The sequence below is a fragment of the Pongo pygmaeus genome, chromosome 10, assembly GCF_028885625.2.
Source record: "Pongo pygmaeus isolate AG05252 chromosome 10, NHGRI_mPonPyg2-v2.0_pri, whole genome shotgun sequence".
NCBI lineage: Eukaryota > Metazoa > Chordata > Mammalia > Primates > Hominidae > Pongo > Pongo pygmaeus.
Genome location: NC_072383.2, coordinates 97,240,755 through 97,268,541, shown reverse-complemented (window position 1 = coordinate 97,268,541; position 27,787 = coordinate 97,240,755). Strand labels below are relative to the sequence as shown.

At 38.7% G+C, this 27,787-nt stretch overlaps 1 protein-coding gene and 1 pseudogene across 12 annotated transcripts in view; one reads left to right on the top strand and one right to left on the bottom strand.

Annotated features, from left to right (window-relative positions):
- Positions 1–27,787, top strand: part of ANKS1B (ankyrin repeat and sterile alpha motif domain containing 1B) — a 1,280,047-nt gene that overhangs the window by 1,204,519 nt on the left and 47,741 nt on the right. For 5 of the 12 annotated variants that reach the window (XM_054442265.2, XM_054442264.1, XM_054442263.1 and 2 more), the window contains 3 exons: positions 7,870–7,998; positions 9,999–10,070; positions 26,846–26,857. In XM_054442265.2, the coding sequence (XP_054298240.1) occupies positions 7,870–7,998; positions 9,999–10,070; positions 26,846–26,857 (213 nt within the window). Of the gene's footprint in view, positions 1–1,088; positions 1,164–7,869; positions 7,999–9,998; positions 10,071–26,845; positions 26,858–27,787 lie in introns of all 12 variants that reach the window. The other 7 variants (XM_054442272.2, XM_054442260.1, XM_054442267.1 and 4 more) reach the window with 2 other exon arrangements.
- Positions 13,989–14,510, bottom strand: LOC129009410 (probable ribosome biogenesis protein RLP24; annotated as a pseudogene).

Genomic DNA, 27,787 nt, shown 5'->3' with positions numbered 1-27,787 from the left:
GGTGAGGAAACTTTTAGCTAGGGATAAGCCTTCTTTTCTATCATTTGTTTGCTGATGATACAATTCTTTGCCAGGTCTCTTAACCATATTGCGGTTAAGTGCTTGCCTTCTTCCTGCAGTGATCTTTGTACGGACTGCTTGTGAATGCTAAAGATGCTCACAGAGCTTGCTGAATAAGTCTACATGCTCTGCCATTTTCTGATTTAATTTCACAGTGTCTTTTAGAATGATGAAATTCGGGAACAGAACTTGGGATGGGTCAAGCCAAGAGCTCAGTCGGTCTGTTTGAAGGTTTCTGCTGTAACTCCTGGGAAGGGATGCTGGTTAGTTTGGTGTTTGGTTCTGAGCAAACATTACTGATAACTTTATCTTATTAATGGTGTGGGGGAGAGCCAGAATTATGGAGCTGAATCATTAGACTCACAAATGCTGTTCCCAAGGGTTTCTGCTTGAGGAACAGAGCTGAATTTCCCTGACTTCAGTACTTCCCTGCCCCAGCCTCCTTCCTGCCACCTCCTTCACTCCTCCCAGTGCTGGGTAGCAAGCTGACACGTCTTCCTTTGTTAACTACAGAGTTTTGCCCATAAGAACTCTGGAGGCATAAATATCTTCTAGGTTTATCAAATAGAGCAATGACTAAATCAGGAAAAGTCATTTTATTGCACTGTTTGCTCTTGGTCGTTGAAGATAAGAAAATAAAAATATCAGACCTGTGTTAAAGGTTTTTTCCTGTTTTTCTTGAAGTTAATGAAAATATTTATCCTCTGAAAGTAGTGACGTGAAGGGGGAAGGTATTTCTGGTTTTCCGGCAAATGTAAAATACAGTTTGCTTTTTTCCAAGGCATGAATTTATTGGTAATTTTCCTTGCATAAATGATTTTTTTCAGTCAACTCAAAATGTTTTAAAGCAAAAAGAATGACTTGGAAGTCAATTATTAAACCTTGAGCACCCTAAAACATTTTTTGAGTTTTTTTTTAATGTGATTCTTTGCATTTTATTATTTGCCTCTTTTCCTTCCTGGATGCTACCTTGGTAGCTGCCATGTTTTAAATATTGACAAGATAAGATAGTTTTCTGTTTATATCAGCAGTCGTCTGTCTGTGAAATATGGACGAATCAGAACGCAGGATTTCCTTTCTCAGCGATCCATCAGGTTCATAATGTAAGGTTACAAATGGTTCTTTTCTTCTCCTGAACTTGCGCTATGTACTGTGTTGCACAATGTTGTCAACAGCTATAGGTACTGTGTCCTGGCAATGCAGAAAATTTGTAATGTCTGGTGACTCCGAGACTCTTTGTCTATTATACTTCATTTACTGTGCCTTGTGATTAGTTGATGTGCAAACATTGTCCTAAAACAAGAAACATACTTGGTTTTAAAGTGTATGGTTAAAATATGTCCCATGTGAGTTTTGGCTTTCATTCCAGGCGTCTGTGTTAAGTTGCTTTTACAGGAAAAGGAAAAGGGTAAATTGATATATATATACACACACATGTATATATCAGCATTATTCCTCCCCATTTTGTACCTCCCCATATTCATGGACTCTTCAACCCTTTCTGTCTAATGATTCTCAAAGATTCGTGTGCTTCACTTGTGAGAAATTTCTGAGTATGATTTGCATGTTATTCTCTATACATTTTATGCAAATGTTGGGGGAGGTGAGCTGGGAGAGGCACGGTTACAGCTACAAAGTGGTTCTCAGCCTTTTTCCATTTGACAGTACTGAATTGATCTTTGCAAATTGTGTGAAATTGTGACCCATTTTACTCTGAGCTGCATAATTTTCAAATGTTCATATTTCACATTTGCATACTTTAGAAAAAGTTTATTTCTATTTGGAAAATAAACATTTAAATGTTTGGGGTTTTATGTTCTGTATTTTAAAATACTATTCTATTTTCACACCCTTTTGAATTTCTCCCATTGGATAGCCTGCTGTCTGAGAGGTTGAGACACTTGGTTGAGAATCACTGAGCAGAATTCTTGGGGCAGCATGTGAAGGGATGCCACGGGCATTTTTGTGAAGTGCCTTTTGGGATGCTGCATCAGGCACATATGTACTCCTGTGCATGGGACTTCTGGCTCTTGAGGACCATGGTGTCTGTACATTGCCTGGTACTGGTGTTCACGTGACCCAGCAGTTCCTCTTGGACTCATAAATGTTAACCAGAGCTTTTATGTGTTCATAAGTGGCCATCTCTGCTCTTTTTCATCTAAAGGAACAAATTCAGTATAACCAACTGCATTTGATCAAACTAGAATTCTTCATTCTTGAAGATTTTTTGAAAGAACAACTACAACATCCTGCTTTCATATGTGTGAATGTTTATAGGAAGCCTTTTCCTTACATTCACTTTCAAATATATGTATGCATATTTATAAGCATAGAGCTGTGTATAGCATTCTTCAAAGCCTTAGAGATTACAGAAAGTAAATGTAATCACATGTATCTTATGTATGTTTGGGTAGCCCATCTCTGAAATTTGTCATAATTATTGAAAGTAAAACCTTAAAACAATAATTGTCCTTTAAAATCAGTTTAGTTTTTCATTAAGTGTTCTGAAGAAATTGAGACTAATGTTTGTTAATATTCAGATCTAAATTTATAAGCAAGTAGGTGGGAGCAGTCCTCATAGAAAAGATTTTAAAGGTTCTATTTTTAAAAATCAATTAAATCCTAATTTTTAAAAATTTTAAAGAATAATACAAGGCTTGGAAAATGCCATACTTTTCTATTAATGTTAGAAAACTAAGTTGTAAGCATGGCTTTTAATTATCTACTGACATCCTTAGGAAACTTTTTCCTTAAGAAGAAAATAACATAAAGGCCTGGTACAGTGTCTCATGCCTGTAATTCCCAGCACTTTGGGAGGCCAAGGCGGGTGGATCACTTGAGGCCAGGAGTTTGAGACCAGCCTGGCCAACATGGCAAAACCCTGTTTCTACTAAATATACAAAAGTTAGCCAGGTGTGGTGGCACATGCCTGTAGTCCCAGCCACTTGGGAGACTGAGGCAGGAGGATCACTGGACCCTAGGAAGTGGAGGTTGCAGTGAGCCGAGATTGTGCCATCGCACTCCAGCCTGAGTGACAGAGGGAGACTCCATCTCGGAAAAATAAATAATAATAAAGACAGAAAATAACATAGAGAACGGTTTTTCCTTTGTATTCTCAGAGCATATAGAATATGTAATATTCAGTTTCCCTTTTGGAGGGAGACAGCTACCTGATACAATTTGTTTTAGAATTTGCCGTAGGTGTCCAGTGCGTATGAACTAAAAATTTGCAGCTATTTACCACCTGTTGAAATAATGCAAAGTTTAAAAGCTGCAATTTGGAATCTGCCATCCAGTGAAAATCTCTGTATGGAGTTTTGTGAAGATTTTTGTTTTTTAACTAAATCCCATTGATGCTTTTGTATTTTTCAGTTGTTGGTATAAGAGAATGTTTAATTTAATTACATTATATTAGATGTGGCCCAATTATAGTCCTTCAGACTCACCCAGACTACAGATTTATAGTTGGCAGTTGCAAACACGTGTTACACAGAATCAATTCTCCATTTAAAATTCTAATCTCAAATTATTTTTTCCTTTATGGTAGAAGTTTAGTTTTTATTTGAGTTTGAAGAAGAGAGCTAATGATGTACATTTGCCTCTGTTTAATTGATGTTCTTTAGTGTGCTTAATTAAAAAAAGGCCTTAAGCATACATATAAAAAATAATAATAAATACCAAATAAATGAAGTTTTAAGCCATGACAAAATTCTTGGAATATTTAAGATCATTCAAATACATGAACCTAAAGGAAAGATTTTCTGTAAATATTTTAAGTGCCAAAGAGATAGCCTGAAGACGTTTATTAGGAGTACCTTGAATCATTTTGATTTCTCATTTATGATTACTTAAGGAATCCTTTCAAAGACCACTGTGTCAATAATAATTTAAAATATGACAGAATTCTACCCTAAACTTTTCCTACTTCATTTTGTTATTCTAATTAAATATTGCATTGTTAGCTGTGTTTAGGTCTGCTTTTCATTAAAAATAAGCTTTGATTATAAACCATTATTGAGGCAAAAGACTTCTTAGGTCTGTTATCTAATATTTAATAAGCATTTTTAAGTGGAAAATTACTAAATTTAAAAATATTTGCCTAAGGAGATGCAAGTATTATGTAGACATGAATGTACTAGTCAACAAGACCTAACACTAGGCTTCAAAGTTCAAAATGATTTTATGTATGAGGCAAAAATCTTTATTTCTTTTTTGACCTCTTCTTCCATTCCATATAGTAACTACTCTACCTAATTCCTCCATAGCTCATTCCTGCTGTAATTCAGCCTCCAGGAGGGTTGAGACCTAAGGCACCCTTGTTCTCTGAACTCTTTTGTTCTTACTGGCAGTCAACCAGGCAAAACTGAATCCCAGCCAAGGGCCAAGGTCATACCTGTCCTTTACAACAGTGTAATGTTAAGTCCAGTTGGAGTCCATCCATTCCCATTAAGTTAATTCCAAAAAGAAGAATTAACATCTACAAATTGAGTCCTCTAAATACTTTTAGATCTAAGTTTAAAAAAAAAAATAGGCAGGGGTGGGGAGAGAAGTTGATGAATTTGCAGGCAGAAAAGAAATTTATTTTCTAATAAATTCAATCTTAAGAACACTTTTCCCTCTGTTTCAGAATGAATTTCTGGAAATAGCACTAAATATGATAAAATTCAGTGTCTCTTTCCAGAAAGGTAGATTCAGTCCCTGTAGGGAATTTAACAATATTTGGACTGAAGCAATATTTGAAGGCCACAAAGAAAATGAAATAAGGATTATATTTCTTTTCCTTGTAATTATCTCCCACCTTAGCACCTAGGGAAGATCCTATCAGATCACTCTGAATTCAAAGCAAGTGGTTTGTGATTTTGGACAAAGTGGAGTCATGGGAGAGCAGATGATGGCGCTGTCTAAACAGATTTAAGTGGTTGTTCCACTAATTTCTTCAAGTGGTTATCAAATAAGGGATTTCAGTGATTTCCAGACTGAGATTGGAATGTATGTGCTGGGGCTTGTTATTCCCACAATGGCTGCTACAACTTATGTGGATGATGTAAATATTTGGATCAGCATTTGGCTGTGGCTCTGGCTTTAAATGTATGGAACTCACATTAAAGTTTAATTATAAAAGTGTGTGAGTTAATTGAACAATTAGAGAATGAATTTGCATATGATTTGCATGTTTAATGTACTAACACGTGAAATGTTTTCATAACCCTAGCTTTCCCCAACTCATTCCCACCCCCAGCCCTATTCCCAGCCCTGGCCCTGCAACTCATGGCACCACCAGCTCATGCCATGTTCAGACTTTTTTGAAAACTGCCTGTTGAGCGTGGCCAAGGTCTACCTCTGCTGAACTGTAATAGGGTTCACATGAAGATCTGATGCTTGGTTTGAGTTGTCACATCAGCAGACACTGGATCAAAGGATCTTTGGAATCCATCCAGATCCTCCTTTTGTATCATTCCACGGAGTTGCATGCAAACTTCTGTTGTTTTGTTGACAGTGTTACCTGTGACTTAAATGTACGATACCTGTTTACCGTGTTGTTGTTGCTTTATCCAGGGAGCGGGAGAAGGAGGGAGAAGTTTAATGGGGGAGATTAGAGGATCATTTGATAGATTTGGGTAAAGCTTTTGTTTAAGAACCCATAGCTGCATGTTTCCAGAGTTTTAAGCTATTATCACTGAAAGGTTATTACACTCAGCTTCAAAATGATATTGAAATCCACATATCCTATATTTTGAATTTTATACTAGTTTTTTGAAAGTAAGTTACAACCAGATGAAATAAAGACCAGAGAGAGAATAAAGAGCCAGCCATTTGAGAAAGAAGGAAAAGAAAAAAATCAAAATAAGAAGCCAAAGAAAAACTTAATGTAATTTTAGAATTGCAGTCAGTTCTCACTTTTATAAACTAAAAATTCATATAAATATAAAAGAAAAACTCAAGAATGAGTTAGGGATGGATAATAAAACAGACAAAAATGCTAAAGTTAATATTGCAAGTAAAGTCTTAACAATACCAACAGACAATATACACGTAACAAAATTTCACATATACCCCATAAATGTGTACAAAAATAAAAAATACCAACAGACAGGGAATAGGAGGATTAAGCAATGTAAAAGTAAATCAGCAACCAAAACAAAACTAATGTGGAGAGTGGCTGAGAACACAGCAGGAGAGAAAAGCCGAAGGAGTTCCAACTGGTCACACACTAACGACAGTGAGAAGCCAAGGGAAATAGCGTGATGCTAACTTTGCTCTTCTGCGATTCGAAGTGACCCATCTCAAGGAGAAAAGCTTCAGGCACTCCACTGCTTAAAAAAAAAAAAAAAAAAAAAAGCCTGTGCGTTACCGAAGTCCTCTAGAAAGGGCTTTTTATCATTGGCAGCTACTTCATATGACACCTAATGTAAGTCCAAACTACACAGAGAAAATTGGAGAACTAGTTCTCCTCCCCAAAATATGCACCCTATGTACGCCATTCCTAAAGAACTGTGGTTCTTAATCTTTTGGAGTTTCTAGATTCTTTCAAAGAATTTAATAAAGCAGAGAACTTCCTTTCTCTCCCAAAACGTACACCTGCATCCAAAATTTTGCATTCTTGTCCTAGACTCCTTAAAAATTCTCCTTAAGAAATCCCACAGTGTGTCAACACACTTTCTAGCACTTCTGTGGAACTTGTTCTCTAACCAAGGTTTTATTTGGTTTTGGAGTTTATGAGACCTTTTTACATTCTTCCAACTCCTGAGAAAAGTAATTTCTCATAGTTCTATATATAGCAAAATCTAGGTTAGAAGAGAGTAACTCTAGAAATCTGCCTATTTAGTTTTAGTTATGTCCACTTGAGAACAAAGAACTGAGTTTTGGAAAAATCCACATCTTTCCCAGGAGGAAGAGTAAGAAATATCTCATGTGTAGTATGTAAATCAGAGTAGAGCCCAGAAAATACCTGCCAACACTGGCCTTTGACTTTATAGATGCTCACATTAAGCTATTATAGTGATGAAACAGGTTGAGGCTAACCTCATGGAAAATGATAAATGAAGTGATGGGAGGTCCTCCTGTTTTAGGTCTGTATTATATGATATACCATCATTTGGGAATGTGCTTGTATTTGTGAATCAGAATCCTCAAAGTACATGCCTATGTACATGTGACCAAACTTGGCATTTCACTGTTTGGTCTTCACTGGTACATTAGGTTTTCTGAGAAAAGTAGCTGAGTACATCTGAGACAGCGTCATTAAATCAGTGCAATTGAATTCAGATGAGAGAAATTAGTGTCACCCATTAGTAAATTTTTCTTTTAAATTTTGTTTAGCATCATGCTTACACTACCATTTCTCCAGAGATCTAAAATTATTCAAAGTGGCTAGTACATGTCATATTTGGGAACTGAAATTTATAGAACTGTGTGTTCTGAATGTGAAAGCAATTCAAACTAAAAATTTCAGTCAAGTTTAAAAATAGAAAATTCTTTTAAAGATTGTATGTCCTTTGCTGTTGTGATGGAAAATTGTGATTAGTAAATCATTTATGAATATCTTCATGTTTTATTTTAAAGTGACTTAGCTTAGGATGTCATTCTAAAAATAGAATAATTCAACTCCACACCTCAAAAATTAACTCAGCCTTGAGAAATATGCTAATACATATAAAAATGTAATAACCAAAGTATTTATATTCACATAAGACCCCCAAATGCGTTGGCACATTCACAGCACCTGTGTGTAAGGTGAGCTCAGGGTAGCTATAGGGAATGAACTTTGCTGACTGCTCATATTGCCTCTAGAATAAATGTCATTTTCAGACAGGAGACTGGGGAGAACCTTCCATTACCTTGCGACCTCCGAATGAAGCCACAGCCTCCACTCCGGTACAGTACTGGCAGCATCACCCAGAAAAGCTTATCTTCCAGTCGTGTGATTACAAAGCTTTTGTAAGTTACCCTCAATTCAGTATTTGGGCCCAAGTGGAGATAGGGGGTATGTTTTCAGCTTGTTTGCATTTACATTGAAAATATACCAAAATATCCATATCCATCACTGAAATTTTTAAAATGTTTTTCTCTTCACTTTTTCTTAAAGTAGCCTTCTATCCAAAGAGAAAGTACAAATAACTAGAGCTTTAAAACCTTTTTAATCTTGTAAGTTTAAGGTCTGTTGTGACCTCTTATATAGTTGTGTATTTTTAAATACATGTGATAATGTACAATCTTAAAATGGAAATGAGTGTAAATTTGGCACATATATACATCTCTGCTCACTCACCAAACACTGGGTCTCAAAACATTGGGTCTGCCACTTTATGTAAATACCAGATTCTTTTCACTGTCATCAATAGGATTATACTATTTTTCTGTTTTAGTTGTTTAGTTTAGTTTAGTTTAGTTGTTTAGTTTTTTAGAAGAGGGGAAATAATTATAATTAGCTGAGAAATGTAATAGGAACGGGTAAATGTTCAAAAGATACTGTGGGTTTTGGGTCAGGTGGTGGTTGTCTTGACGACAGCAGAAAAAGTGGCTGAACCTTCAGCAGTGCATTGAAACTGCCTCTCTTAAAAAGAAACGTTTCAATCAGGCAAACTTCCCTGATAACTTAAAAGATAAGGATTTTACCAAAAGATAATAAATTTCACCTTCATTTGATTTAGATGGACATTGTGGTTATCTCATACCAGTTGAGTTTTTTTTTTTTTTTTTTTTTTTCATTTTCTGCTTTCTGCCCCTCTTTTACTAAAGCTTACTTATATTGCAGCTTTGGATTTATTTCAGTGGTATTGCCCAAAACCGTAGGATTGAAATTGCACCTCCCTCCAAAACTCCCTCCAAACACCAAGTCCCCGAGCCTTTCTGAACATGCCTTTCTCCAAGGCCCTGACCACGCCTTCTGCTGTTGTGCCCTCTCACGTCTTCTTCAAGTCAGGGACTTCCCTAATCCACAAGAGTGGTTCCCATCCCCATCTCTGCAGAGTACTAGGATGTCTCCAGTCTTGTCAGGAAGTGTCCATCAGATATCTTCTAAAATAATTATTATAATTCACTTTTTTATAAAACATATATGGACCTCTTTGGGGGTTGGTAGGGGGAGGGCAAGGGGCGGGGGAATGACAAAAGGTAAAAACCCTACTAGAGCTTCAAAAAGTTGAAGAAGAGTCAATTGATAGAAAGGCAAATCAGACATTTTGTTTAAAACCATTTGGCCCCAGCCAGAAGCTGAAGCATGAGGGGCATTTTGTACCAGGATGATACAGTATGGGGTCTGGTCTTCTAACAACAAAGTGGTTGGCAATTCTTGGGAGACTGTCATCCTTCTAGCTCCATTCAGCCCTCCAGGTGGCACTTTGCACCAGGAACCCAGCTCTCTTCCCCTGGGAAACAACTGAGAATGCCTCTCTCCCTCCCCCCACCCTCCCATCCCGTTCTCAGGTGGATCAACCATAGGGCACACAGCTGTGAATGAAAAAGGTCCAAAACTGCATCTCTGCCTAAAAGCCTAACATTAATTACCTATGCAGCAGAATAAGCCTAAATGGGGGACATGTTGCTTAGCTTCTCAGCTGTCTCATGCAACCCTGTAATTACAGAGAGAGTAGTGTGATTTATTTTTGCAGACATTGCTGCCTCAAAAAAGGGGAAAACATTTTTAGATGCCCCCATTTTGCAGTTAAATATGATTTGAAAGATGGCATCTTTAGAAGATGTTGCAGTTTCATTATAAAGAGCAATTACAGCCCCCAGAACTTATGGTTAATTCTGCTGCATTTTCTCTATGAATGCATTTATTTGTTAGGATTAGTTACTGTCAGTTTTTTAAAGTTATGCAACAACTTACAGCCAGGAAACCTAGCCAGTAATACTTCCACAATTTGTTTTTAAAACATTACTCATATTTATATTCCATTTCATAAATCATTGAATTTTTTTTTTTTGTATTTTAGTATTTAGGTTCTATGCTGATAAAAGAGCTTAGGGGGACAGAATCAACCCAAGATGCTTGTGCAAAAATGCGGGTAAGTCTGCCGAACTACTTTATTTCTAGTAGCTGAAATACTAAATACTGGGTATGGATACAAATTGCCACCTTTCAAATTACTATTTTCTCCATCTGTTGGTCTGCTGAATCACATTGGTATTACATAAAAAGGTGCTCTCGCTTTCTGCGTGTTTATACTTGAACTTATCTCACTGTAGTTTGAGTTAATGTCTATTTGCTATATTTGTACTATATTTGTGCTTAATTATTTTTAAAGATTTAAAATTAATTGTATCATTTTCGAGATTAGAAAAATGATCTTTATTACAACAAAAGGTTTTAAACACGCACTCAATAGTCTGATAATATTTACCGAAAACATCACCAATTGACTAAAATTATCAAAAGCAGAAGTATTAAGAGCATATTATATAAAGCTAATATTCTTTATGCAATTTCTTATTCAGTTTTTTTCTCTATTTTTTTTAAATTCAACTTTGAGTGGAATGAACTATTTAAGTGCAAATGTTAACCAAAAATGGCAATTCCAGGCCGGGCACAGTGGCTCACGTCTGTAATCCCAGCACTTTGGGAGGTCAAGGTGGGTGGATCACCTGAGGTCAGGAGTTCAAGACCAGCCTGGCCAACATGGTAAAATCCTTCTTACTAAAAATACGAAAATTAGCCAGGCATGGTTGCATGCACCTGTAATCCCAGCTACTTGGGAGGCTGAGGCAGGAGAATCGCTTGAACCTGAAGGCAGAGCTTGCAGTGAGCTGAGATCGCACCATTGTACTCCAGCCTGGGTGACACAAGTGGAACTCTGTCCCAAAAAAAAAAATGGCAATTCCAAATATCTGTGATTAGTGGCTGCTTGATTCCTAGGAGTCTATTTTAGCCAAAGCAACTCTAACTCGTATTGCAGACGCACCTTTTCCTTTTGTGTGTCCCTTGTTCTTGCTTCCTCCGTAACAGGTGTATAGAGGCTATGCTGGTATCTGAGTAACTGCATAAATTGAGAATATCAGACTTATTCAATATAGCATCTAACTAAAGTCAAATTTAAGGTAGTTAGTAAGTGGAATCCTAACTTTTATTTATGGCCAATATACCTTGTTGTTTATTTTATATGAGCAGCTTGTGGTGGAAAATAATTTAAGAGCATATAATTACACTGAAACAACTATGAAGGTAAACATGAAATATCCGTTGTTTATGGAAAGCTAAATATGTGTGAATCTTCATGAAATTGAGACTTCAATATGTAATCACTAATATTTTGATCAATTCAATAGCAAAAAAGACTGAAATAGTTATCCTTCTATTTAATGCAGAGTTATACAGTACTTAAATTGTCAGTACCAGTGAATATTTAACTTAGGTACTGAATTTAGATGAAAAACAAGCTTCTGTATGTATCAGAAACTCTAGTTCTAGTTCTGTGGCTGCTTATTTGCCTTAGGAGTCACCTGTTATTCATAAAAATAATATGATAGCTGCTAACATTTACTAAGTCCTTACAGTGTCCCCTAGTACAATTATTGTCCCCATTTTACAGACGAAGAAATGGAGGCTTACAGAGGTTGAATAACTTGCTCAAGGTCACACAGGGAATAAACTTGCCTATCTGAGACTGGAACTCAGGTCTGTCTGACTCCAGAGCCCAGGCTTTTAACCACTACATTCTCCTGCTTCCCCGATCCTCTGTTTTCTTACATATAAAATGAGAACATTAGACTAGATACACTTTAGAGTTCTCCCTGGTTTTGTAATTCTGGAAATCTTGTATTCTACATATTTATCTGGCCTAATTTGTGTCACCAATGAACAGTAAGGAAAAGGGAAAGTTTTCATTCATCAAGCCTCATAATAATTTTAGAAATATTCATGAACGTGTCTAATAAATTAATTTGGCATCTCTGATTTAATACTCTTAACTAAATTACCTGAGTCCAGCTACTCCGGTGTCATAATCAGCATCGGTATTGCCTAGTGCATGCAGCATCATTTAAAATATACCAGATGTATGATTTGAATCTCAGTCAATTTCATGAAATTGAGTGGATCTGAAATTACATACTGATAGCAATAGAAAAGCCATTTTAGTAGTCTAAGTAGAGAATAATTTAGTTAAATACTTGTCTGTTGCTTAAAATGAAACTTAGAAAAAAACATATATTTAGAAGCCATTCTTCTGTTTTGGGGGGCATTTTTCTGGTTTGCTGCTCTTGGTGCTTATGTAGTTTACATGAAAATAGAAACTTCATTACTTCTCGGACTATCATAAACCCTTATTTCCAATCTTGATTAAGTAAGTCTCAGTTCTTGATAAAGTAGCTAAGGTTGCATTCACTACATTTCACCAGAGTCTTTCAAAACCAGAAGCATAGGGTTGATCTGCCATCTGGAACTATTCTATTGTGAATTAGAACTTTCACCAACTATAAATGATGTAGATCTCAACTTGCAGCTAATTTTCAGTTTGAACCCCAAGTTGCTGTTTTCTCTGTTCTCAGCATGGTGGCATTTCAGCCAAAAGTCCCAGTTCAATTAAAACTCCCCATGAAAAATACTTTAGGACACAGATGATCTAAACAGTTGATTCATGGTAATATTATTAGGCCAAAGTATTGTAGATTAAGAGTTACCTGTTTATTCTTTTAATTGAAAAAAAGATGTTTTCTGTTCAAAGTATGCATTTTAGCCAAAATTAAAATGTATCTCCCAATAATAGGTAAATCAGTGTGGTTCCCAATTCTGATAAATGTTTCCTTAAATGTACTTTGTTAACAAAGGTGACTAAAATCCACTGAGCTCACAATCCAGTGGAGGAAACCAACATGTGAACATTTAATTACCCCAAAGTGGTAGAAGTATTACCATAGAGGCACTTTCAAGTTGCCATCAGCCTAAGGGATCATAATAGATGATCTTAAAGATGACATATACTCATGCCCTCCTGAAATCAGTTTATTAGGGCTAATAACAGGTAACAGTTGAGAGCTGTACACCCTGCCCTGCACAATTGAATTATGTGCATTAGTTCATTCAGTCCATGAAGTAGGTATTGCCATTGCTCCAACTTTACATATGGGAAAACAAAGGCCAAGAGAAGTTAAGTCACTTGCCCAAGGTCACACAGACAGCAAGTGGCAGAGCCAGGATTTGAAACCAGGCAGTCCACTCCACTACCCACACTGTGAATCCAGAGACTGGACTGCCTCTCCAATGTGCCAGGAACATTCATTGTCCTGGGTTTTGTTTTTTGTTTTGTTTTTTGGGTTTTTTTTTCACTTTTTAAATGGTTTATTTTATGTGCAAATAATAAACAGATGTTGTACCCAGAAATTCTACTTTCCAAAAACAGGAGCTTTTTAAAGAAAACCACATAATAACTTTTAAAAGTCACTGGGATTCCTCTGCTTCTAGATCATTGCCAGGCTAGAAAAATAAAGTTTGTTCTACCAGGAATCACAAATTAGAACTGAGTATTCTCCAGAGTGGAAATTCTAGAGTGTAGTGTGATTTCAGGCAAAGATTATTCAGTTCTCATCCTCGACATCCACAACTACCTATCAGAAGGGTTAAACCAGCTCAAAACAGTCCAGCATAATTAGGCTTCATCAAACAATGTCATTATGCTCTTCTAAGATGCAAATAAAGCAAAACAGGAAATTCTAAACTCGAAATAATATTTGACACTGTCATACAAATTGTTAGTTCCTTGTTGTATCCCCCTTTCTATAACATTAATAAAAGGAATATTTTACTGCAAAGAATATTTTATTTTATACATCACTAGCCATGAATTTTTGCCCTTAGTTATTACACAAATGCTGCCTAGTGCCATTAGATGGCAATGTAGGAAAAATATATTTTAATCACTTTTCATTTAAGTGTCCTTATGTAAAAAATAAACTAATAATTTAGCAGTTTCAAGTCTCCAAAGGGCATTTTCAAATGTTCATAAAAGAAATGGTTACAGAGATTTTTAAGAAGCATCTTCCGTGTCCACATCCTCTTGTAGCTGCTGTACCATTTTCTCTTCCAACTGCTTCCCTTTGCCTGCAAGAGGGGCTCGGATAAGATGGATGTTTTGCTTGACTTCTTTGATATCCTGAACTTTCTGTAGCTCTTTATTTTTCTTCAATCTGTTCATTAAGCTTGGTGTTCCTGTTTGATCTCTTCAGTTCTCTTCATTGCATCAGTAGTTTTATTCCATAGCTCTCACTGGTATTTGATAGGTTCATTTCTACGTTTTTCAAATTCAAATGAATTATCCACTGTAAGCTCTTTACCAGCTGCTTTCCAGAATGCTTCGGTCCACCTAACTTTGTGAGGATCGCACTTCTTTTTAAAGTTTTTAATGACATTTAGATTTACAAAATCTGAACACCTTGCAATCATTGCGGATGAACATCATGCCGTGGCCAGGGTGGATGGGCCCCAAACAGAAATAACACTTCTCAATACACATGTTGAACCCCCATGGGTCCCCATCGACCAAACGCCAAGCTTGTCAAGCTTGAGAGGAAGTCTTTTTTTTTTTTTTTCTTTTTGAGACAGAGTTTTGCTGTTGTCACCCAGGCTGGAGTGCAGTGGTGCAATCTTGGCTTACTGCAACCGCCACCTCCTGGGTTCAAGTGATTCTCCTGCCTCAGCCTCCCCAGTAGCTGGGATTACAGGCGCCCGCCACCATGCCCAGCTAACTTTTGTATTTTTAGTAGAGACGGGGTTTCACCATGTTGGCCAGGCTGGTCTTGAACTCCTGGCCTCAAGTAATCCACCCGCCTCGGCCTCCCACAGTGCTGGGATTACAGGCGTGAGCCACCGCGCCTGGCCAAGAATTACCGCTTTTAAATAATGTGTCCACAGGACTGGATTTTACAAAGCCATAAGTATATTGCTTTGACTTTTCAGTGGGTCTGTTTGTTGTTGTTGTTATGTTGGTATGAATAACTCCCACTTCAAAGATTCCAAGACATACAGTTTTTGGTGAAGTGAAGGATTTGCTCTGGCCAGATGAGGTTCTACTCTTCAATTTTGCCTCCCTAGGCTTACCCATACCCCATCCCCAACCCTGAATTTTGCCCTGGGGCTTAATTTTCACTAATATACAGTAATGCATCACTTCCCTAATTAAATATACAATTAGGAAACATCTGTTACTGTAAGAGGTAAGCCATTATATTCAATTTAATACTCTCTGCAGTCTTACTTTCTCTAATCCCATAGTTGATGGTTAGTATCATTCACAAGTGTTTGTTCTCAAGGAAATTTCTCTTAAAAAGTAATAAAAATAGGATTATTTGTTGTTTTGCTATTGCAATGTTTGGGTCCCTTATAAATTCTGGATATTAATCCTTGTCAGATGTATAGCTTGCAAATATTTTCTCCCATTCTCTAAGATGTCTCCTTTGCTGTTGTTTCCTTTGCTATGCAGAAGGCTTTTAGTTTGATGTAATCCCATGTGTCTATTTTTGCTTTTGTTGCCTGTGCTTTTGGAGTCATATCCAAAAAATTCTTTCCCAGTCCAATGTCATGACATGTTTCTCCAGTGTTTTCTTCTAGTGGTTTCAGGTCTTATATTTAAGTCTTTAATCCATCTTGAGTTGACAAATAATCAACTTTAAAATGGGCAAATGACCAGAATAGACATTTATCAAAAGAAGACTTACAAATGGCCAAAAAGTATATGAAAAAATGCTCAATATCATTAATCAGTAGGGAAATGCAAAACAAACCCAAAGTGAATCATTAGGGAAATGCAAAGCAAAAACCACATCTTACTCCATTTAGAATGGCTGTTATCAAAAAGACAAAAGATAACAAATGTTGGTGAGAATGTGGAGAAAAGAGAACCCTTGTACATTGCTGGTGGGAATATAAATTAGTAGAGCCATGATGGAAACAGTGTGGCACCTTCTCAAAAAATTAGAAAGAGAACTACTATATTATTCAGCAATCCCACTATTGGGTATATATCCAACGGAAATGAAATCAGTATGTTGATATCTGCACCTCCATGATTATTCTAGCACTATTCACAATGGCCAAAATGTGGATCCAAGCTAAGTGTTTATTTAAAATTGTGTCCATCAACAGATGAATGCGTAAAGAAAATGTGGTATATGTACACAATAAAATACTATTCAGGGAAAGAAAAAGAATGAAATTCCGTTATTTGTGACAACATAGATGAACCTGGAAGACATTATGTTAAGTGAAATAGGCCAGACACAGAAAGACAAATACCACATGATTTCACTCATACATGGAATCTAAAAAGTTGATCTCACACAAGTAGAGAATAGAACAGTGGTTACCACAGCCAGGAAAGGGTAGATGAGGAGGAGGCGAATAGGGAGGCGTTGCTCAATGGTAACAAACTTACAATTAGATAGGAAAAATAAGTTCTGGTGCCCAATTGCACAGTAGGGTGACTGTAGCTAACAATGCTGTACTGTGTACTTGAAAATAGCTAGAAGAGGATTTTGAATATTCTGAAAACAAAGAAATCATAACTGTTTGAAGGTTCCAGGTATGATAATTACCCCTATTTGTCATTACACAATGTATACATATATTGAAACATCACATTGTACCCCATAAATATGTACAGTTATGTGTCAATTAATATTTTTAAAAAATAATCCTCCCCAAAAAAGAAATATCTGTTTTCAGCTAAGATGAGGTAGAAGTCTGCCTTCCTGGTATAAGAAAGGAAATATTTTAAGATTATTTTTAAGTCAGAAATAAGCAAATCTAGTGTATTTAGGTTTTGGAACTTTTATTTCCCAAAGGATTTGGATACTTTCCCCATAGTTCTCATTGAATCTGTTCCTCTTGATTTGTATGATTTTTAAACTTTCAATCCAGAAGCACTTCTAAGGCGTGAATTTTCAAATATACAAATTTCCAAATAATAATCCGTGCCTTAGTTGAAGTACTAAGACTTTTCTCTTTTTTATGTGTTTTAGGAAACAATAGAGGGAATGGGTTGAAAAGCTTTTAAAAAGTTAGATCTTAAAATTAGATGGAAATACTAAATGTAAAAGCCTCTTTCCTCTTAGAAGAGACTCAAACTAAAATCATGTTTTGTTCCTCTGTCCTCATACAAATTCCTTCTGTGACAAATTTTCATTTTCAGATATAACTTCAAGAATTACTTCTTAGGAATCAGGCTGGGAAGAAAAACTTTTTAACAACTATTTTTTTAAAAGTCTCTGTTGAGCTGGGCACAGTGACATGCACTTGTACTCCCAGCTACTTGGGAAGCTGAGTCAGGAGGATCACTTCAACCCAGGAATTTGAGACTGTAGTGTACTATGATCATACCTGTGAACAGCCACTGCATTCTAGCCGGGGCAACATAGCCAGACCCCATCTTTAAAAAAAAATTCTCTGTTGCCCAATTTCATGGAAGCGTCAATTATTTTCTTTCACTGTCTCCCAAATACTGCATGAGTCATAGTGAATACAGCTTCTAAGCCCATAAGTGTGTGTTGTGTGTCTATTGAATAGCAATGCCCACAAAGAAACAGCCACATAGGTAACTCCTTATTGCTGATCCTTGCTCCTTGCTCACATGTGCCTTTCCCATTGTGAATGTTTTCCTTCTTTTTTTTTTTGGACTGTCTCCCATGCTGGAGTGCAGTGGCCCAATCTTGGCTCACTGCAACCTCTGCCTCCCGGGTTCAAGCAATTCTCCCACCTCAGCCTCCTGAGTAGCTGGGACTACAGGCGTCCGTCACCACGCCTGGCTAATTTTTGTATTTTTAGTAGAGACAGGGTTTCACCATATTGGCCAGGCTGGTCTCGAACTCCTGACCTTGTGATCTTCCCACCTCGGCCTCCCAAAGTGCTGGGATTACAGGCGTGAGCCATCATGCCCAGCCTCCCATTGTGAATGTTTTCTTACAGGCCTACTCTAGAAGGCTAAAGAGCACCAACCATCTTATTCCATATTGTCTTCAAACCCCAGTTCTCTTTGTTATTTTTTATTGCTCTTGTTGCTAGCTTTTCTCCCATATAACACCCTTACTACTTCACGTCACTGAAAGATTTCCTGGGCTGCTTCTGTCTTTAATTCCCACTTGTCTTAAGCTCTTTCTAAACATGTTGATTGGTTGAGTCTGTTGTCATTGGCCCAGGTATATTGATCCACTGAAAGTTCATTGTTGCAACCACCATTTCCCTGCCATCATAACAAGTAGCCTGAAGAGTGTTCGGTTATGCACACAGATTTCAATTTTGTTTCTGCTCTCTTTTGCCAGTGCTTTGCTTTGGAGAGGGACTTTCTAAGTGAAAGCATCTATCCTCAGAATAACAATAACAGCTGGCCGAGCAAGGTGGCTCACACCTGTAATCCCAGCGCTTTAGGAGACTGAGGCAAGAGGATCTCTTGGGGCCAGGAGTTTGAGACCAGCTTGTTCAACACAATAAGACCGCCATCTCTACCAAAAAAAGTACTGTTTTTAAACAGTAATAGCTAAAATCTGTTGATGTTCACTACATGCTAGGCACTGAATTATCCTGTACAATCCTCACAACTCTAAAATGTAGATGCTATATTAACATACCCGTTTACAGATGAAGTAACTAAGACACAGGGAGGTTGAGTACCTAACCACGCGGCAAGGAAGGAATGGAACTAAGCCAGGAATCCAAACATACCCTGTGCTCTCATTTGCTGACAACTACCCCTTTCTTCCCAGAGGAAGGAGCTCCTCAGTGGGTCCCTTCATAAGCTCGAGATGGCTACACACACCCCCAAAAAACACAGAAGTTACACTTATAAGTGATAGATTCAAACAGTGTGTTTTTTCACACATTTGCAATTGGCATTTTTAATTAAAATCATACATTTTTAAAATTTTATTACAAAAATAATACACGTTCATTACTATTCACTTCTAAAATAGAAATACAGGAAGGAGAAATAAAAACAACTGTGATTTTACCACCTAGAAGTGGTAAATTCCTCCCTGTTAACATCTTATGCTTGTGTAATCCTCCAGACCAATTATTTATGCATTTGTAGGTACTATTTTTCTAGTAAGAAGTGGAAATATTGCATATCCACTGTTTTATCATGTATTTTAAACACAATAATATATTTTGAAATATTTTTATTCCTATACGTATTCATCCCCAATATCGTTTGTGGTGGTTGATTACAATATTCCAATCCATAGTTGAACCAAATTTATTTAACCAGTTCTCCTTGTTGGTCATTCGGTCATTTCCAATTTTTTTCAAATGATAGCCAGTACTATGGGTAACACCCTTTACCTAAATCTTTTGCAATTGGTTTGATTATTTACTTAGAATGAGCCACTAGATATAGAATGGCTGGATCAAAGGGTATACACACTGTGAAACTTTGGATAACTATTCCCAAATTGCCTTCTAGAAAACTTCTTCCAGATTACACTCCCAGAGGCAGTACACAAGCCCATGTTCATGTTTGCCTGTCACATCTCTCAAGAGCATGTGCTTAATTTGAGGGAGAATAGGGGAACTTTAATAAAAAAAAACTATACATCTTCATCTTCAGCAAGACCCCTGATCTTATTAACTCTGTCATTGTTTTTTCAGGTTTTTTGTTTTTGTTTTTGTTTTGAGTCTCTCTCTGTCGCCCAGGCTGGAGTGTGGTAGTGCAATCTTGGCTCACTACAATCACTGCCTCCCAGGTTCAAGCAACTCTCCTGCCTCAGCCTCCCAAGTAGCTGGGATTACAGGCGCCCGCCACCACGTCCAGCTAATTTTTTAATTTTTAGTAGAGACGGGGTTTCACCACGTTGGCCAGGCTAATCTTGAACTCCTGATCTTCAGTGATCTGCCCATCTTGGCCTCTCAGAGTGCTGAGATTACAGGCGTGAGCCACTACACCCGGCCAACATTTATTCTGGATGCAACTCTTGAATCTGTCCTTATGAACTGAACTCTTTGTTTTATGTGAAGAATGTTTTATCCATTCACAGTCCCTGAGAAACCATGAAGAATTAAATAATTCTTGTTAATTGCTCTCAAGACCAGGAGCTGTAGCTAAATGCTAACTAAGGATTTTTGGAAATCACTTGTCAAGTGGAGAACAGTGTGTTTTGATAAACTAGATTCTTTCTGAATTAATGTAGGATGCAGTACAGCGAGTTTACATGCATAGCAGCAGAGAACAGTTCTGACAGTAACTTTCAATTAAACTGATCGACCGCATTTTTAGAGCAGTAGTTCTCAAAGTATGGTCTCAGACATGCAGCATCAGCAGCATATGGAAACGGAGGGCACCGCTTTGGGCTGTGCCAGACTTGTGCCCCAGAACATGTGAGTTAGGCAGTACAACGGCCATGTCATATGCAGGAGGTGTGGTTTCAATGGCTGCTTGCCCACTGTCTGTTCTTGTCACCTGGTTTTAGGTTCTGTATTCCCTCAGCCTTTGTGCCAGAGCTCCTATGACCAGAAAAGTCCTTGTGAGGTCATTTAGCCTCATTAATGACAGATGAGAACCCAAACTATTTTTAAAGATGTCTAGAGGGGAAAACTCCCCAGCTGCCCTTAGGAATCCTTGTACCCTCTCAAGAAGCCTTTTCTTCCTAATGCTTGCAATTTGAGCCAGTTTGCTTTGCAGAAATGAAGACCTAAGCCTTGCCTCCTTGAGACTGAAAACTCTCATGATCTTTTTTTTTTTTTGGTCTGTTTTCTTCTTTTTTCTAGAGATGGGGGGTTTCACCATGTTGGTCAGGCTGGTCTTGAACTCCTGACCTCAGGTGATCCACCCACCTCGGCCTCCCAAAGTGCTGGGATTACAGGCGTGAACCACTGCGCCCGGCCAAAATCTTTGAAGTTTTCTCCACCCCATAGGAATGTCTTGGTAACCCTCTAATCACATTTGTGGTCCTCCTGCAAGCTTTGCAAGGCCTCCTTGCTGGCTCTGGGTACCAGAGCTCTCTGAAAGTTTGCTGAGCTCTCAGCGTGTTGAGAGGCTGGCACTGTGCTTCCTTTTTTTTTTTTTTTTTTTTTGGAGATGGAGTCTTGCTCCGTCGCCCAGAGTCTCGTTCTATCACCCAGGCTGGAGTGCAGTTGTGCCATCTCAGCTCACTGCAACCTCCACCTCGTGGGTTCAAGCAATTCTCCTGCCTCAGCCTCCTGAGTAGCCACCATGCCTGGCTAGTTATTTGTATTTTAGTAGAGATGGGGTTTCACTGTGTTGCCCAGGGTGGTCTTGAACTCCTGAACTCAGGCAATCCGCCCACCTCAGCCTCCCTAAGTGCTGGGATTACAGGCGTGAACCACCGCGCCCAGCCCGTGGTTCCTTATAATGCTGGCTACGATACTTGTTACGATACATTAATTCACTGGCCTGTTCCTTTAACAGTCATGGATTTCAGCAACCATTAGATAGAATCCTATGAAATTGCTAGTACTTTGCCATTCTTGACTTGAAAAATGGCTGCTTCATAGGGCTCAATGTAAGACTATGTGCTAGTCATTACGGTGAAGACAAATCAAGAAAGGTGTCGGCAGCCCTCAAGGAACTCCCCATAGGGAAGCAAGCAGACCACGCTGAGACTCAGGGCAGTGCACAGGAAAAGTGGCAGAGAGGGGAACAAGAGGAAAGCCGTCCTGTCAGCCTGGGAGACCGCGGAAGCCTTTCCCCAGAAAGTGACCTTTAAGCTCAGTTTCAAAGGGTGAGAGTTCATTTCAAATTGCTGATTGGTGGTCTGCTTTTTATCCCTTGTAATCCCACAACCTAGCTAGTTTCACTGCCTACAAAATCACCACAATAATGCTTATTTTGTATGTGTTTTTTAATCATTTGAAAGTCACTTAGGGCTACCAAACATAATTGTTTGATCCTATTTTAATTTACTTGCTGAAATGGAATATAATAATTAAGCTTTGAATCTAACTAAGGAAGATATTATATGCCAAAATTAATAGTTATGACTCAGGACTGAATATCTAACTAGAAAGCATTCTCAGGATAGCCATGTGTAGGTTAAAAATATACTGTAAGTTGGATGGCAACAGACCATCCAGAAATCCCTTCCCCAGCCTGTGCTTCAGATACACTGGGAGCAATCGGGGTATTGTAAGAATGAAGGGTTGGTGGCGTCCTCCCCACGTTAGCCTCACTGTTTTCCCTGTCTGTGCTGATGGTGAGGCACTAATGATTCTTACTCGGAACATTAACACCACTCCAGACTCAAAGAGCATTACAGCTCACAACTGAAGTGCTCCCCATCATAAACCCCTCTGCTTTCATTCGTGCTCGGAAAAGTCTTGCTCTGAGATTAGAGTTCGTGCACTCTGAAAAGGGCATCTGCATACTATTGATTCTGCATTCAAAATGGAAAACCTACTTATTTTCAGAACATGCTTTAAGGCAGTAATAAAAGCACCAGTGATGATTCCTGACCTGATACAAAGCCGTTCATAATTTAAAATTAAAAAGGAGAAGAAGAAAGATGGTTATTTCTTTCTCTTGGTGATTTCAGAATTTCTTCTTTTTAAAAATGCTCTAAAAGCATTCAGTGACTTACTAAGAACAATATTTCAGGTGGCCACCTCCAGATATGAAATTCTGATTCCTGTTTCTGTTTAATGGTTTTAGACAATATAAACTCAAGTGCTTAAAGAGAAGACTGCCTTTGAATTTAGGATTCAAACGTTGCATTGTATTTTAGGTTTCAGAAACGTAACATCTCTATATAGCTAAATATCATTTCTCTTGGAAAAATAAAAGTATGATCCTCTTAATTTGGGAAATTGTGAACAAAATACATTTGACTATCACTATAATGCTTTTTGCAGGCGAGCAAGATGCTGTAAAAATTAAAATAATTTGGGGCCTTACCCAGGAGTATTTAGCTGCTTAGGTACTCAGAGGTCTCCATTACAAATTAGTCTCTTCTGTAAAGCTGGCTCTGAATGGGGGTAAATTTGAGAACATTGGGAAACCTGAAAAATGCCACAAAGAGCATGGCATAGGGAAAAGCAACTAGAAACGAAAGAGAACGATAACAGAAGGTTCGCCTTGAGCATCTTTCACTGGGGAAATGGGCCTGAAGTAGAGAGTTCTGTTTATACAAATCAATAAAGCTTGAATTTTTAACAGAAACATATGGGAGTATTAATTATACAGACACCCAGCAGAGCATGCAGATAGATAGGTCATAGAAACCAGTGTTGCCTGAGAGCATGTGCTCAGTAACTTGATGTTCAGAGTAGGCACCTTCGTCCCTGGGAAGGAGAAAAGAATGATGATCATAACACTGAAGAGAAAATGGGGAAGGAGGGACTTTGACTGCCTGTGATTGGACTGAAGCCCCGTGCTCACATTTTGATGCCTATAAAGCCTTCATGAAATGAAGTGGGCACTTATTAGATTTCTTGCCTCCCAGATTAGACTCCCTGAAGACTCAATAACTTTGATCTTTGCCTTTTTTTTCCTTTTTCTTTTTCTTTTTTTTGAGACGGAGTCCCACTCTGTTGCCCAGGCTGGAGTGCAGTGGCGCGATCTTGGCTCACTAGAATCTCTGCCTCCTGGGTTCAAGTGATTCTCCTGCCTCGGCCTCCTGAATAGCTGGGATTACAGCCACCCACCACCATGCCTGGTTAATTTACTTATTTTTAATAGAGACGGGGTTTTGCCATGTTGGCCAGACTTGTCTCGAACTCCTGACCTCTGGTGATCCACTTACCTCAGCCTCCCAAAGTGCTGGGATTATAGGCATGAGCCACCATGCCTAGCCTCTTTGCCTTCTTTCTATGCATTTTCATCTTTTGCTAAAATTATGTATGAAAAGACCTCTTTGGAAACTCTTGTCAAAGTACACCATCAGAAAACCCCTTTAAAAGACGATGGATTCTTATCTCTTGTAGGGAGTATAAATGCCTTCAAGGAGGGGCTCTACCCAGATTTCCCACCCTCCCATTGAACTCCGTGGCTGGTCAGGATCCATCAGCTTCTTGTCAAATGACTCGGTGGAGAGAGCAGTACAGTTTGGGCTCCAGATTGGAAAGCATGGCCACCCCCAACACTGCCATTCATAGAGGCCTGTGCACAGCCTGCATCACTGACACCACAGTGCTGCCTCCAGTTAGGAGAGCAGAGATTCTTGGGACCCATGGAAGAAGAAGAAATGACTATCCTTCATCTTTTCTTTTCTTTGTTCAACTTGGCCGAGCGTCTGATGTGGAATCTTTGTACCGTCACAGGAACCACCACTGATGCCTTCATGTCAGCTCAAGAGCTTGTGTCCTGACCTGCCTGTTGTTCCAGCTCTCTGCTTCCTTTCACTGGCATCCATTGCACAACTCACTGGGTTCTCCTCTCCAGCTGCTGCCACCATTCTCTTGAAGCTACTCTTAATGAAATCAGCAACAATTTTTTCTTGTTGCAAAAGCCAGGGATTCCACCCAGTAAGCCCAATGAAAGTAGCAGCTCCTGTGTGAGCCAGCCACTGTGGTAGGCACACTGTTTTAGGCCTTGTTAGTCCTTATGGCATGGGGCACTGCTCCTACCTTCTAAGCCCTCTCCTCCTCGGCTTCTGTGATAACTGTGTTGTGGGCACCTTCCAACTTCAATTCCAGTTCCTTCATTAGCTCTTGTTTCTGCCCCACCCCTTGAGATTTCATCTTCCCCTGAGGTGTGTCCTTCCCTCTTTTCTTGTTCACTCCTTAAACCTCCTTGTCCGCTCCCGTCTCCTTGGCCACCCATGTATGTTGGTGGATTTCCAGATCTGATTCTCATTTCCTACTGGATATCTCCACCTGCTTATCAAACTGAGCATGTGCAAAAGCATTTCCATTATGCTTATGCAAAAACACTTTCCTCTCCAGTATTTCTTATCTCAATGGCTTCTTCATGTATGGAATCCTCCCACCCATTCATCTTCCATGGCAGATCAATCAACAGAACCTCTCAGTTCTTCCTCATCGACATTGTGGCTCCTCCTCCTGTTCTGCAATGCCTCTACTTCAACTCAGGGGCTTAGGGTCTCTCTCTCCTTTGGATTTGCACAATAACTTCCTGACTCCCTGCATCCAGCCTCTAGCTCTTCCAGTCCCTCATTCATAAACAACCACCAGAACAATCTTTCTGCAACACAGGTCTGATTGTGTCACTCTTTAGTGAAAAGCTTCCAATGGACCCTAACTTGGCAGAGTAAGTCACAACCTTCCAAACCTACTCTACCACTTTCATCTCCACCAGTTACCCAAACCCACCAGATTCTCATTTCTAGGCCTCTGTGCATGTATTAGTTCTCCTGCTAAAACAGCCTCTTTTGGCCTCTTTGCCACTTGGAAAATGCTTATTCATCAAGAGTCAGCTCAATCACCCCTAGCAAGGCCGTCATTGTCTTTTGAATGAATGAATGAAGACTGGCCCCACTCTGTCATGCAAAGTAAGGCTGTTTTTATTCACTATCCTGGAGGCATGTTGTTCGTATTGCTCCTATCACATTTGTCAACACTGTAATTGTAGCTGTTCTTCCTATCAGACCTAGCAGGCATGTTCATGTGTAGCCCCTGGGCTGCCTCTTCCTCTTCTTCTCCCATGGCAGACATCATTTCCAGCCCTCTTTTCTACTGAGCTCAGACACAGCTCAGAATCTTTCTCAACACAGTACTTTCAGCAGAGTGGTGTTTGCACACAGTTTGAGGTCTGTTTGCCATCCCTGAACTAGACTCGAGCTTTTCCAGTGACAAGCACAGTGGGCTGCCTAAAGTAACAACTCGATTGCTGAACAAATAACGAATGGATTTTCATCTGAATATTAGCTATACATTGCTTCGCATTACAGATAGATCTGTCCAGGAGAATGGATTCATGGCAAAAGATAAGTGAGGTGATTTACCAAAATCCACTGTGACGCTTTGTGGAAAATTTTTCACATACGCATTCAGTTATTCAAACTATCGCCTGGGCTGCCCCAGCCCTCCCTCTTTACAGAGTTCAGCCACCGCGTTGCCTTAAAATCAACACATCGCATATGATTTCCTCTAGCCTGCCTTTGATGTGTCTTGCACATTTTTAAGAAGTGGTTGGAAGAAGCATTAAAATAAGTTTCTAACCTTATATTTTATTTTCATAATCTCTCTTTTTGGCAATCACAAAGGAAAACTGATGCATCCAGGGAATTTCAAAACTGGTTAAAAAGCACTTCAAGAGAGCTGCTTTTTCACGTCCTGTATACAACAACAAATATTAAATAACAATACTTTTAGTAAGCCATTGTTTTTGAAACAGGTGTAGTAACTCTCAAAAAGATGTTGTGTCAAAACAATCAGGAAAATGTGAAACACCCCTTTTCACAGCTCTACTAAAAGATGCAATCGAAGTCTCATCATTGAGTTCAATGAGTTTCACTCACACTATCCGATTAAAAGCCTTCTTGAATTCTAGCCGCATTCCAGAATTTAAAACTAGAAAATTGGGAAATATAAATGAAGAAATCAAGAAAGTTTCTATTTTTTCCTGATTCCCTTAATAGACATAAGACAACTAGTTGTTGAAAGCTCAAAGTGCAAGGTTCTTGTGTGTCAGTTCTAAGACTGTGCGGTGCAGTAAACAGGATGATGAGAAACAGAGAAAGAAAGGGGCCTGTGAAAGCCTGCAGCATTTCTAAAATAACAGTGGCACTGCATCTTTGATGACTCTGAAGCCTATTCTTTTGTGGCATCTTTTGTTTTTTAATGAATTTATACTGTTGGTGAATTATTGAAATGGTTTCCTCTCTCTCACCTTTTATATGTTTTCTCTCCTATTATGTTCCCATCTGTCTTAACTGGAAAATCCACCAGGCTAACTGTCAGGTAGGTTCTTCTTGATGTTTAGTGTGATTATTAGTAGTATACATAGAGGGCAATGAAGTAAACAGACTGCTGGTGACTGGTGATGAATGATAAAGCTAAACAGGAAAGGCACATACTAAATTATAGAGAAACTTTTTGCAGATGCATAAAACTGTACAAGCTGCAAACTCTAAGCACATTCAGCCAGTGTGAACATCTATCACAAGAACTTGGCCTAAGGGAATGTAGCAGCTCTAAATGATAAAGTAGGTTACCTGGGCTGTCCAGCATTTTGCTGTGGCTCAAAACCCAGACGGCTCCTGGAGGGCTTCATTGTTCTAGAGCATCATTACATCACTTGTGGTCACAAGTGATTCTGCTGTAAATATAATATCAGCATTTATGTATTTGGTCCAGTTCAAAAACAATACATAGTGATATATTTTACATCCCTATTTTAAGTATACACCCAAGCATTATCTGTGCCTTGAAGAATGAAGGTAACTAGGAAAAGGGGGGTGCATGTATTTTGTTAATGTCAAATGCACCCTTGGAGTTAAGTCCGACGTGGTTTAACTCTTGTGAAAGGAATGGTCACTTGAAATTGCAGTAGGAGACAGACCTCTTCATTCACCCTTTAGCGTCAGGGAAAAGAAATACTCCTTCATCCACACAAAGTAGCGGAACAAACTCTTTTTAGATCCTCAAGGGCAAGAGGGAAAACTTTATAAGTCCGAAGTATAGCTAAGCCCAAGAGCGGAGAGGCAGACATTAAAATTAGAGTGTGCGTGGTGTGTATCTGATATGTGTGTGTGTGTGTGTGTGTGTGTGTGTGTGTGTGTGTGTGTTGTTTTTTATTTGAGCTCATCTTTATCTTTCAGGAGGAAAAATTATGTGCTTCAGTTGCCACGCAACACAAACTGCTCTAACAGCTTTCTAATTTTAATTTCA